This window comes from Aegilops tauschii, chromosome 7 (genome assembly GCF_002575655.3).
Source record: "Aegilops tauschii subsp. strangulata cultivar AL8/78 chromosome 7, Aet v6.0, whole genome shotgun sequence".
In the NCBI taxonomy this organism is placed as follows: domain Eukaryota; kingdom Viridiplantae; phylum Streptophyta; class Magnoliopsida; order Poales; family Poaceae; genus Aegilops; species Aegilops tauschii.
The window spans coordinates 484,666,745-484,680,716 of record NC_053041.3 but is presented as its reverse complement, the minus strand read 5'-3'; the positions used below and the strand labels follow the sequence as shown (position 1 = coordinate 484,680,716).

The following is a 13,972-nucleotide window of genomic DNA, read 5'->3' as shown; positions in this document are numbered from 1 at the left end:
ATACATCCTTATGTGATAGTCATTTGAAATGCCTAGAAAGACAAGTATTTAGGAACAAAGGGAGTACAATGTAAATTGAGAACGCTGTTACAATTGCATTGCATTTACTTCCTCTGTTCCTAAATATATGTTTTTTAAGAGATTTCAATATAAACTATATACGGATGTATATAGACATATTTAAAAGTGTAGATTCACTCATTTTGCTTTGTATGTGGTCCATATTGAAATCTTTAAAAAGACTTATATTTAGGAACGGAAGGAGTAGTTGTTTTTATCACCTATTAGTACAATTATTTTAGCGGCGGGACATCAACTAGTATGCATGAATATCTACCCGCAGAAGAAATGCATAAATACTTCAAGTTGCGCGCAGCGGCCTGCTGGAATCAGCTGGCAGTTGTGCAAAGAGGCAAAGTGTTCACTGAAATCAAACAAACATTGCACATGCTGATATGCACGCAGGGATTCCAGTCCATCACAGATAAATCGTCGTGCTTTCATGAATGAACTGACAGGCAGAATTACAATTTTGGTTGCTGCATCCTACTACTTCCGTTGCTTTCACGCATTAAATGGCAGAAGTACAAATTTTCTTGGTGCATCCTACTTCCGTTTTCACAACCAATAGCCATTAGTACGAAGCATCGAATTAATTAATTTGACCGCTTAAATACAACCCTGCTCACTTACGTCCTTGGACCAATGGCGGGATGCTCTGCTCGTTTCTGAAGTAGTCCGTAGGATCCACGGCCGCCTTCACCGACGCGAGCCTCTGGAAGTTGCTCGCGAAGTACTGCTCGCCCCAAACCTTGCCGCCGTCGAACGTTGTGACGTCGTCCACCACCACGTTCTGGCCGATGCCCAGGTCCCGGTAGTTCACGTACGCCTGCCTCGGGTTCTTGCTCACGTACGGCCCCATGAAGTCGTAGAAGTTGCCGAGCCAGGTGTTCGCCGCCGTGCCCCCGTCTCCCTGCCAGAACACCATGTACTGGACGTTGTACAGCACGCCGCTCCGGTGCGGGTACGGCGTCGCGTCGGTGGGGACGCTCCCCATGAACCCGCCGTGGGGCTCCAGGATGACGAGCCCGGCGCCGTTCATCGTGAACCAGGAGAAGATGTCCTTCCAGACGCCCTTGGAGATGGCGTTCTGGACGTAGTCGGACTTGCTTTTGCTGTACGTGCTCAGGCTGGTGGTCCGGCTCAGGAGCGCCTCCACCGGCGTGTCCCTGTTCCAGAAGCTGATGAAGGCTATGGACTGGAGCCAGGTCATCGACTGGCAGTCGGCGCTCGTCATGGCGAGCTCCGGGAACTGGTCGCCCATGGTCGCCACGAGCGAGCTGCACGTGCCGAGGTATAGGGCCTGGAACAGGGCTTGCTGGCCCTGCACGATCACCCTTATGGTGAGGTCGTTGGGGAGTGATGGCCCGACATCTTGCCATCTGGTGACGATGTCTACAGCGCCCTGGTCAAGCGTCTTTACGATGTTGAACATGGTCACCATCGGCGGGACCTGCACGAGCTGGACCTTCCACGAGAGCACGATGCCGAAGCTCCCGCCGCCGCCGCCTCGGATGGCCCAGAAGAGGTCCTCCCCCATGCCGGCCCTGTCGAGGAGGTCCCCGTTGGCGGTGACAAACTTGGCATCGAGGACGTTGTCGACGGCGAGGCCATACTTGCGCATCATCATGCCGATGGCGCCACCGCTGAAGTGGCCGCCGACACCGATGGTCGGGCACAGGCCGGCAGGGAACGCGAGCTGAGAGTTGTCCTTCGCGATGGTGTAGTACAACTCGCCGATGGTCGCACCGGAGTCGACCCAAGCTGTGGTCTCCGACTGATTCACACTCACGGCGCGGAGGTTGGTGAGGTCGACCACCCCGAACACCTCCGGCCGCGCCGACCGGTACGACAGGCCCTCATAGTCGTGCCCGCCGCTGCGCACGCGGAGACGCACGCCCTGCGTGCGGCCGCAGAGCACGGCGGCCTGGACGTGGGAGGCGTCGGTCGGCGTCACGACGCAGAGCGGCCTCACCGTGGTGTTGGTCAAGAATCTGGCGCTCCTAATGGAGGAGACCAGCACGCCGGCGAAGCTGCTCGAGCTCTGCGTGTACACGAGCTCGCTAGGTATCTTCTCCCGTAGGCATTGGAGGAAGTCATCAGGGGAGGCTAGGCAAGGGACCGAGGTCAGGTAGCATAAGACGAAGCTAACGAGAAGCGCGAGTGCTAAGCCTTTGAGCATCGCCATCTTTTGCTTCCTGCACTGATAGTGCCTTCGCTGTGCTTAAACTACCTGGTCTAAGCTCCTTATATACTACTCGTAATCCGAGTCGGTCCAAGCCGTGGAGAACTTGTTTATGTGAAATTTGTTGTGCTACTAGTATGACTTGAGTTATGACCTCGGGATACATGAATTCATCCACGAGATGCAAAAGTCGAGGCCAACGACTCCCTACAGGACAAAAACGACAAAAATTGATTTGCGGAGGAAATCATAAACGGAACTGTTTCGAAAAAAAAACGCTCAGCTGATGCTTTTGTGTGGCGTCCGACAGCCAGGTGCCACACCCTACAGTGCGGCGACTAGCTCTCAGACGATGCATGTCTGGCTAGCATGGTACACCGGGCCCGCACCGAGCAATACAATGCATTTCAGCTAGGCGTCACACATGCAATCTGCAGCGCCTAAGATCTGGGCGCACTTGTAATGTGATGCGCCTAGCTCTTAGGCGCTGCACATTCTGTTAGTAGTTGGTAGGATGGCCCCCTCCCCACACCCCTCCCCCCCCCCCAACCCCAACCCCACCCCCACCCGTGATTTCCCCTCTCTTCCCCTCTCAAATCCTTCTTCAAATCCAACACCTGAAGATTTTCTCCGTGGATTTCGAACCCAATCCCTCCCTCAAGGTAATCACGTCCGATCCCCTCGTTTTCATCCAAAAAATGCTCACATTTGGTCATTTGTTGGTAGTTTGGGGAAACCTTAGTTTTTTATGGATCTTGAAATTTGTATGGAGATATGAGATGTTTGTTCGCCAATTTGCTAGGGTTAGGCTTCTTGGTATGTTAGTGTTAGGGTTATGGGTGTTGTTATGTTGGGGTTAGGGTTAGGGTTGTTAGTATGTTAGGGTTATGCTTATGCTTATGGTTATTGTTTAGTGGGGGTTAGGGTTATTGTTTCATATATATATATATATTAGGGCTTTGTATTTTGTGTTAATCTTCGGATGAGTACTTATGGAATATATGTTACGTTGTGTTGTTTTAATTATTCTAGGGATGGGAAGAACATGTGTTTATGTTCATCATGTGGACAAAGACGCCTTTTTGAAAGGCAATATTGAAACGGACCCGGATGAGCGTGGCATGGTGTTTGAGAGTTGTCCTAGCTATGCCGAGGTGTTGGAACAAGTGAGGTAAGATTTGAATTGGATGGACTCAAGTGATATCATTGAGTTGGAGGGAAGGCATAATGTTGGTTTTGGAATGCACATCCGTTGGAAGACCATGTGTGTGAACTCCGAGCAACGTTGCGTTGCATACAAGGAGAAGGTGGCCGAATCATTAGACAAGGCTCTCGAGTTATTTGCTACGAAGAAGGTGGATTCTAGTTTGCATTTGGACTTGAACCGGAACCCCTCCCCGTTGGTTGCTAGTAGTCCCCCACCCATGAACCAAGACGAAATGAGTGAACCTCATTTGACTGAACAAGTGAGGCCAACATTCAGCCCGATTTCGAACAACCATAATGAAGCTTTGCAAGAGGAGAATGATGAGTATGGGGACGATGACAATGAAGTTGATCTCCATGACAACAATGTGGGTGATCTTGACAAATATCATGTGCAAGAGAAAATGGACCATTCCATCCTGTATTCCCGTGGCTATGCATCGGAGTCAGATGACGAAGGTCCTGATGAAGAAGTTGATGAGGAGGGGTTCACGGTGAAGGAGGCCGAAGCTTTCGAGAAGGTATTCGGGCGGAATCATCGGACACCATTGTTCAAGGATGTTAGTCTCGCGGATGAAGCCGTGGTAGATGGTGGCCAAGGTATATCTCTTGGAGTTAGGCCAAGTTCTCACCAGGATTTGGAAGACGGCAAGAATGGGATTCCTCCCGGGTCTAAGTTTCAAACCTTCTTGGAATTGAAGATGTGGCTCGACAACTACTCGGGTACGCATTATCGTCCACACAAGGTGGTTCACTCGGACGTCAATGTGCGTTCACAGTTGCATGTCAAGAAAAAAATGCCCATGGATTGTGCGTGCAAGACCATGGAAAGAAGGGCCCACTTGGCACATGGTGAGTTGTGTACCAAGTCACATGTGTCGAGGCAAGAAGGTGGATGGCAAGATTGTGTCCCAAGAGCATAGACAACTCACGTCCGAGTTCATCGCTTACAGGCTTTCCAACTCAATATCCACACTTCCAACAATGAGCATCCAACAAGTCCTGGACCTTGTGAAAGCCATCTTTCATTACAAGGTGAAGTATGGCAAGGCATGGAAGGCGAAGCAAGTCGCGTTTTAGATGTTGTATGGTAACTGGGAGGAAGCATACAACCAAATCCATAGGTTGTTGTTAGCTATGGCCGCCACTAACTCGGGCATGGTTCATGTGTTCGAGCCTCATGGGCAAAAAACAATGATTCACGATGGAAGGACCGTCCAAGTATTTGGCCGTGCATTTTGGGTGTTTGAGCAATGAGTGAGGGCTTTGGAACACTATCGGCCGGTCATCGTCGTTGATGGCACGTTCCGGACCGGACAATACAAGGGCACCTTGTTGGTTGCAATAGCAAGTGATGCCAATAACCGGGTGTTCCCTTTGGCTTTTGCTTTGGTTGAGGTGGAGAACCATGATAATTGGGAGTGGTTCTTACGTCTTTTGAGAACCAAGGTATTACCGGCTCAAAGGGAAATTTGTGTCATATCGGATCACCATCAAGGAATTCTTAATGCGGTGGACATTGACATTCCCGTGCATGCTCTGTTGCACCATCGATGATGCATGAGGCACTTTTGTTCAAACTTCTATAGGGCATGTGGCCTTAAGGAGTTGGCCGATGATCTTCAAGATTATTTTCTCGCTTTCTCCGACCAGCGGTTCACCAACTTGTACAAAAAATTGCTCACACACAAAAAACTTGATCCCGGGGGTCTTGAGTTTCTCAATAGGCACATTCAAGAAAGGAATAGGTGGGCACGTGCTTTTTATGAAGATGGCCAGAGGTATGGTCAAATGAAAAGCAATATAGCTGAATGCTTCAATAGAGTGCTCAAGGGTGTGCGTGCATTACCCGTGACGGTAATAGTTCAATACCCATTGTAGGGGCATATTTCTCCCTATGTGGTTTTGGTGATTGATGAAAATGCATTTGCAGACTAATCGTGTGCATTGAGCATTTCAGAGATCTCATGTCTAGGCACAAGACGATTCGGTGCCCCTCCGAGTATATCGAAGACGGCGTTTCTCTATGTTTCTTTTCGGTGGATTTGAGTCGTAGGAAATCCGTACTATTAAGAGGGGGTCCGCTTCAGAAAGGTTAGGGTGGAACCAACACGTACACATCTGTTCCTTTGCACCACCTTTCCTTCGCTTCATTGGAGCACCGGTCGTTTACCCTTGTCTATGCGAAGATGAAGGCCTCCAAGTGCTATACTTTCTGTGGCGTGCGGTAGTACTGCTCAAGGGAGCAGTATTACCGCAGCGGTCCACGCTAGTACCGCCCAGGGAAACGGTAGTACCGTCTGGTGCGGTAGTACCACTCCTCGCGAGCGGTGGTACCGTGGCCTCTAGCCAGAACGCTGGCACGCACGGAAGTAGGTGCGGAAGTAATTTTTTACTTCCGCGCCCTACGCAGTAGTACAGCTCCCTGCGAGCGGTAGTACCGTGCCGGATTTTCGCACAGACCGAAACTCAGCGGAAGTAGCCACGGATGTAATTTTCTTAGCCCCTTCCTTCCTAGCCCAGTTGAACCCTGCCTTGCGGTAGTACCGCAAGGGCGCGCGGTAGTACCGCTCCGGCGGTTCTACCGCTCGTTGCTATACGCAACAGGGCCTCGTCTGGTCTCTGCCGCGCGAGCGGTAGTACCGCAAGCCCTTGCGGTAGTACCTCATGTCGCGGGCTAAATAAGTGGGTAACGGTTGGATCTTTCCCCCCACTATATAAAGGGGTCTTCTTCCCCAAGTTGACTACCTCTTTCCTCCCCAAGCTCCATTGTTGCTCAAAGCTCCATTTTTGCCCGATCTCTCTCCCTAGCCAATCAAACTCGTTGATTTTCTACGGATTGGTTGAGAAGGCCCCGATCTACACTTCCACCAAGAGAAATTTGATTCCCCCACTAATCCCTTGCGGATCTTGTTACTCTTGGGTGTTTGAGCACCCACGACGGTTGAGGTCACCGCGAGCCATATTCCATTGTGGTGAAGCTTCGTGGTGTTGTTGGGAGCCTCCAGTTAAGTTGTGGAGATTGCCCCAACCTTGTTTGTAAAGGTTCGGTCGCCGCCTCCAAGGGCGCCAATAGTGGAATCACGGCATCTCGCATTGTGTGAGGGCGTGAGGAGAATACGGTGGTCCTAGTGGCTTCCTGGCGAGCATTGTGCCTCCACACCGCTCCAACGGAGACGTACTTCCTCTCAAAGGGAAGGAACTTCGGTAACACATCCTCGTCAACACCGGCTCCACTCTTGGTTATCTCTCACCTTTACTTGTGCAAGCTTATATTGTGTTGTATCCCTTGCTTGCTTGTGTGCTTGTTGTTGTTGCATCATATAGGTTGCTCACCTAGTTGCATATCTAGACAACCTACTTTGATGCAAAGTTTAATTTGGTAAAAAAGCTAAAAATTGTTAGTTGCCTATTCACCCCCCTCTAGTCAACTATATCGATCCTTTCAATTGGTATCAGAGCCTCGTCTCTTTATTAAGGACTTTACCGTCCGAAGAGTATGGTTGACACCATACACGGTGGGGAGGAGCACTCTGGTGTGAATCCGTTCTCGTCTATGGTCGATGGGGGATCCTCGGTCTCTCGTGAGGATTTCAGTGCGGCTTTGGACACATTGAAAACCTCCATGACGACCGAGGTTGAAGGCATGTTCAACAAGTTTTTAGAAGGCCTTAAATTATGCACCGCACCGATGAAAATGGGTGATCCCGCTAACAAGGTGACGGATGCTAACTCCAATAAGGGGGAAGCTACTAGTGAACAAGTTCCATTGCCTAGTGGTAGAAGTGGAAATGGCATCTTTTCCCATGTTGAACCTCCAATCACTTATGGAGGACCGGTTCCCTCCACGCATATGAATCATGTTGGTCCTCCTCCTAAGCTTCTGAAAAATGAGGATTTTGCCTCTTGGGTCTATCGCTTTAAACGTCATTTAAATCATAGTTCTACTAATCTTTGGAGAATTATTGAGCAAGGTTTCTACGTGCACGACCCAAGCAACTTCACTCCTAGAGAAGCCGCGGATCATCAATTCAACGAGTCCGCTCTCTTCATTCTCCAAGAAGCAATTCCACCCAAAGATATTGCGCATCTCCGTCCGTTCAGCGTTGCCAAGAAAGCATGGCAACATGTTGTTTCCATTTACAAGGGAAGCACAAGCATTCAACGCTCAAACTTTGAAGTGGTGCAAGATGAAGCTGGTGAGTTTGCAATGAATGAAGATGAAGAACCTCGAGAGCTTTACGGAGATTAACCACTCTCGCGGTCTCACTCCGAGATCATGGGAGCAAGGATATGGATGACAATTGGATCAAGCGCAAGTTCTCAAGGCCATGATGCCGTACCATAAGGCCATGTCCTCCATCATCCGTCAAAGGCCGGACTTTCATGCCTTGTCCTCGAGTGAAGTGTTGGATGAGTTTGTTGCGATGAGGATCTTGGACAAGACCGCCGACAATGCGGTGTTGCGTTCTCAACGACCAAAGAAGCCCAACCTTGCTTTGAAGGCCAAGTCTAGTGTGGAAGAAGAAGGTGAAGAGGAAGAAGAGGAGTGTTGCCCCGAAGATACCAAGTATGCATATCATGAGCACATGGCTCTCGCTTCACGAAAATTTTTGAGCAAGAAGAACTCAAGGCCCAACTTCAACAAGAACAACTCAAGTGGTGCCAAGGGCAAGCAACGTGTGAGGACATGCTATAATTGTGGCAATGTGAGTCACTTTGTTGCGGAGTGCCCATACGATAAGAGGGAAGACAATGGTGGCAAGCTTATCCGGAAAGACAAGGTCAAGTCCTTCCCCAACAAGAACAACTTCACCAAGAAGACTCCTCCCAAGAGGTTGGTGGCACAAGAAGAGTGCAATGAGGATGATGATGATGATGATGATGAAGACGGTGAGACGGTTGCCATGGCCTCCGTTGCCATTGCAACAACTCCACGGGTGTCCCTCTTCGATCCACCCAACGAGAACATCACCGCCAAGTGCCTCATGGCTAAAGCCACCAACAAGGTAAGTAACCCCCAACATCAAAACTACCATCATTACTAATCCTTCCTTAATGGATTGCATTGATGAAAGTGAGGGGACGAAGGAGGATGAAAATGAATTTGAGTCTTTTATGAGTAAGCTCAAGGTTAAATCTAAGAAGCACTTTGTTGCTCTCTTGGAACAACTTGGTGAAGCCAATGACATGATCGAGGCTCACGAAGAAACCATCTCTAAGATGGAAGGGTATAGTCGTGACTATGCCGATGAGATATCGGATCTCTCTAATGCGCTTGAGGAAGAGTGTGGTCATCATTTGGCTCTTGAGGAGTCACACAACGATGATCATGCTAAATTAAAGAAAGATCTTGATCATGCTCTTGTTGTATCTCGTGTGCTCAATTCCGAGAAGGCTAAACTTGGGGTTGACCATGCTAGACTCAAGGAGGAGTTTGATGTACTTGACAAGGCTCACAAGGCCTTGAAGGGTTCTCATGCTAGCCTCAAGGAGTCTCATGATCAACTCCAAGTGAAGCTAACCAAGGAGAAAGCCACATTTCCTCATATGGTTTTAATTGATAATGCAAATGCTACTAACCCATGTTGTGAGCATGTGCATCTTGTGGAGGAGAATGCCAAGTTGAAGGAGCAACTTGAGAAAGGCCTTGTGTCATGCATACAAGGTGAGAAGAACCTCAACGACCTTTTGAGCAATCAAAAGGAAGTTGTGGGCAAGGAGGGAATTGGGTTTGCACCCAAGTCCAAGAGTAAGAAGAAGAACGAAAGGCCAAACGACCTCCTCCTCTCAAGCAAACTTTTGTGAAGGAGGGAGAGGGTTCTTCTAAGGATAAGAAGAACAATGGGAAGGGTGGTGGTGTCAAGAAGGGCAATGCCACCCCTTCCAACAAAGCCGACGACTTTAACCCTTCTTATGTGTTATGCCGTGCTAGTGATGGGCATGTTTATGCCAAATTTGTTGGTTCTTCTTATGAGTACATTGAATGGTCTAATTGGGTTCCTAAGACCCTTGTTACTAAAATCAAAGGGCCCATTACAAAATGGGTACCTAAAACCAAGCATTGATCTCTTGTAGGTGTTTGCTTCTGGTGGGGGATCATGGTTGCTCGATAGTGGAGCCAGAAATCATATGACCAGAAGCAAGGACTTGGTGGTGGACGTGCACAAGATTTCATCTATGCCCACCAATCTCGAGTGGGGTGATGCCTCATCTTCTAAGGTATTGGGTCTTGGCAAGGTTGTCATTTCTCATGATCTCACGATCGAGAGAGTCATGCTTGTGTGAGTCCCTTGCATACAACTTACTTTCCGTTCGTAAACTTGCACTCATGGGCTTTGCCACTTTCTTTGATATTGATACTGTGGCCCTCTTGTGGAGCAAGACTCTTAAAGTAGCCTTTGCCGGGCATGTCGAGAACAGTCTATATGTGATTAACTTTTCGGAGCGACCCACTAAGACCACGACATGCCTAATGGCTAAAGTTGACGTGGGATGGCTTTGGCATCACCGTTTAGCCCACGTAAATATGAGATCTTTGCAAAGTCTTCTCAAGGGGGACCATGTCCGTGGACTAACAAATGTTAGTTTTGCCAAAGATCGTGCTTGCAGTGCTTGTATCGAAGGAAAGCTACATGAGAAGGCTCACCCACCCACGACTATCATCTACTCGAAGAGGCCCTTGGAGCTCCTTCACATGGATCTCTTTGGGCCTCCATACTTTGATAGTCTTGGGGGTAGAAAGTATTTCGTGGTGATTGTGGATGATTATTCAAGACACACTTGGGTATATTTCTTCAAGAGGAAGAGTGAGACCCAACAAACCGTCATTGACTTTGCAAATGAAGCCCAACGTCAACACAATGCAAAGATCTTGACGATAAGAAGTGACAACGGCACCGAGTTCAAGAACTACACCTTGGTTGAGTTTCTTACTGATGAGGGGATCAAGCATCAATATTCCGCACCTTACACCCCTCAACAAAATGATGTAGCGGAGAGGAAGAACCAGACGTTGATGGATGCGGCAAGGACCATGATGGCGGAGTTCAAGTCTCCGTACAACTTTTGGGCCGAAGCCATCAACACCGCTTGTCATGCATCCAATCGGCTCTATCTCCGGGGCTTGAACAAGACTCCATATGAGATACTCACCGACAACAAGCCCAGCCTCAAGTACTTCCGGGTATTCAGGTGTAAGTGTTTCATTCTCAAGAAAGGTGTTCGTTTGTCTAAATTTGAGGCTAGAGCTCATGAGGGCATATTTGTTGGTTATGCTAGAAACTCTCATGCTTACCGTGTCCTCAATAAGTCCATGGGACTTATTGAGGAGACGTGTAACGTGGAGTTTGATGAGAATAACGGCTCCCAAGTGGAGCAAAGTGGTACTTGTGATGTAGGTGATTAAATTCCTCCCCAAGCCATAAGTAGAATGGGTGTTGGTCATATCCTACCCACTGAGGAACCCCTTGTGGCCGAAGGAGAAGGACAATGTTCCACTCAAGTGGAACCATCACCAACCCAAGACCCACACGCTTTCGAAGAACAAAGTGAAGGCCCTCAACCAAATGAACAAGATCAAGGGCAAGATCAACCTCAAGATGGTGGTGAACCACCAAGTGATGCCCAAGGTCAAGTTCTCACCACCTAGCAAGTTCAAGATCAAGAGCAATCTCAAGATCAAGAACAAGCTCAAGAAGACGCTCAAGATGATCAAGTTACCACTCCTCAACTCTCTCCCGAGGAGGAATTGGAGCGTCGTGCTGCCAAGATTGCATCCAAGCTCACTACCAAAGATCATCTCATGACGAATGTGCTTGGAAGTTTATGAAAGGGGGTAAGCACTCATAGACAATTAGCAAACTATTGTGAACATCACACGTTTGTTTCTTGTGTTGAACCCCAAAAGGTCTATGAGGCGCTCGAGGATCCGGATTGGCTTAATGCCATGCATGAAGAACTCAACAACTTCAAGCACAACAAGGTGTGGAGATTGGTGCCAAGGCCAAAAGGGAACCATAATGTCATTGGAATCAAGTGGATATTCAAGAGCAAGCAAGATGCTCATGGGATTATCGTTCGCAACAAGGCTCGTTTGGTAGCGCAAGGCTACTCCCAAGTCAAGGGTATCGACCACGGTCAAACCTTTGCTCCCGAGTTCCCCAATCATGTGTACCAACTCGATAAGGCACTCTATGGCCTTAAACAAGCCCCACGTGCATGGTATGAGCACCTTACCGACTTGTTGCAAGATCGTGGGTTTGAAATTGGGAAATCGACCCCACTCTTTTTGCTAAGAAGGTCAAAGGGGAGTTGTTTGTATGCCAACTATATGTTGATGATATTATCTTTGGTTCTCCTAACAAAGCTTTCAATGAGGAGTTTGCCGCTCTCATGACCTCGAAGTTCAAGATGTCCATGATGGGAGAGTTGAAGTTCTTTCTCGGGTAAGAAATCAAACAAAGAAGAGAAGGAACCTTCATCAACCAAGCCAAAATACACTCAAGACATGCTCAAGAGATTCGAGCTAAGTGATGTCAAGCCAGCTTCCACTCCAATGCCCGTCAAATTCCAACTTGACATAGATCCCAATGGTAAAGCGGTGGATCAAAAGGTATATCGTTCCATGATTGGCTCCTTGCTTTACCTTTGTGCATCTAGACCGGATATCATGTTGAGTGTGGGAATTTGTGCACGGTTTCAAGCCTCACCTAAGGAAAGCCACTATGTGGCGGTCAAGCGAATCTTTCGATATTTGGCTCATACCCCAAACTTTCGCTTATGGTACCCAAGCGGAGCTAACTTCAACCTTGTGGGATTTTCGGACTCGGATTGGGCGGGAGACAAAGTGGATAGGAAGTCAACTTCTGGAGGGTGCCAATTTCTTGGTTGCTCTTTGGTGAGTTGGTCTTCTAAGAAGCAAATTTGTGTGTCTCTCTCGTCCACCGAAGCGGAGTATGTGGCCGCCGGTAGTTGTCGTGCTCAACTTCTTTGGATGAGGCAAACTTTAAAGAATTACGGTGTCATTTGTTACAAAGTGCCTCTTTGGTGTGACAATGAAAGTGCCATCAAGATTTCTCTCAACCCGGTGCAACACTTCAAGACGAAGCATATTGAGAGTCGGTATCACTTCATCTGGAATCACATTAGGTGAGGGGAGATCGAGCTCAACTATGTCAACACTCATGATAACCTTGCAGATATCTTCACGAAGCCCTTGGATGAAGCAAGATTTCGCGAGTTAAGGCATGAGCTAAATATCACTGATTTGAGCAATGTGGCTTGAACCTTTGCACACCCCACCATACTCATCTTGATATCTTGTTTAGGTGTAGGCATGGACATAGGGGGAGTGTTGTTCTCTCAATGAATTCTCCCTCCCCCCATTATGCATAAATTGATCAACTCTTTCACATTAGCCATTTTTATGGTACTTGTGCTTCAAAGACGAGTTTTGGTCATGGGCCCAAGGATAATTCTTCGCGGTGCCATACCAATTGACTCAAACATAGATGGCTCCGGCCACCGCTCTCAATCTTTGAGAGGCTTTGGTTGCGTTTGGTCCTTGTTGTCTTTTGCCTTCCTTTGAGCCGTGTTTGTGTTTGAGTTGTGTCGTGTGTGCTTGTTTGTGTGTTCGGTTGCTTGAAGTTTGCCTTGAAAAGGCCGTGTTTTCTGTTTTGGACAAAACGTCCACTTTCTTGGGTTTGCGGTACTACTGTGGCAAGCCACGGTACTACCACTAGAGATTGGGTGCTCCTGTGTGTGCACAACTGCGCCCACGGCACGGTACTACTGCCTCCATCACGGCAGTAATTTTTTACTACCGCCCTGTGTGCGGTACTTCCGCCCGGGCGGTACTACCGCGATGACCCGCGGTACTACCGCGCCGTCGCGAGCGCGTGGGGGTTAAGAGTGGGCAGGGGGAGTTCCAACTCCCCCATACCCATTCATCTCTTCCCCTCACTTTGTCTCTCTCTCTCTCTCCTGCCCAAGAACGGCGCCGGAGGACCTTGCCGGATCTCCGTCTCCGACCGCTCTCCTCGCATTCCGACCGGTGGGATCGATCCCCACCTCGCCCTCTTGCCATGGAACCCGGTGGTGGCTCCAATGTCCGGCGCTCGAATCCCAGCCGCGACACGAGCTCCAAGCGGCTTCGCAACCAAGAAGCTCCCGAGGGGTCCATTGCCCTACAATGCAAAGTCAAGACCACCGCTACCAAGTTCAAGGAGCCAAATGTTGGCATGGATGAAATGCCTCAAGTGGAGTTTCTGATCCGAAGGAAGCTCAACCCTTATGTCAACCCTAGGGAGATCACAAGGGGCAATGAGTTGTCTTGGACCAGGCAGAAGAATCTCATCTTCTTAGATGTGATCAAGGCCAAGCAGAACACCTATGTGCCAGTGAAGTGGATTGACATGAATCATATGAAGAAGGACAACAATAGGGAATATTTTGGTGAGCCTCTGGATTTGGTGGAGCAGTTTGGCATTGAGGAGTTACTCATGTTCCACATGGACTTTG

General features: G+C 48.7%; 1 protein-coding gene across 1 annotated transcript; it reads right to left on the bottom strand.

Moving 5' to 3' along the window:
• Nucleotides 1-478: 478 nt before the first annotated feature.
• LOC109732188 (berberine bridge enzyme-like Cyn d 4) lies at nucleotides 479-2,298 on the bottom strand. The gene has a single exon (XM_020291383.3). The coding sequence runs from the start codon at nucleotides 2,246-2,248 to the stop codon at nucleotides 686-688; it is 1,563 nt and encodes a 520-aa protein (XP_020146972.1). The 5' UTR covers nucleotides 2,249-2,298; the 3' UTR covers nucleotides 479-685.
• Between the last annotated feature and the right edge of the window lie 11,674 nt (nucleotides 2,299-13,972).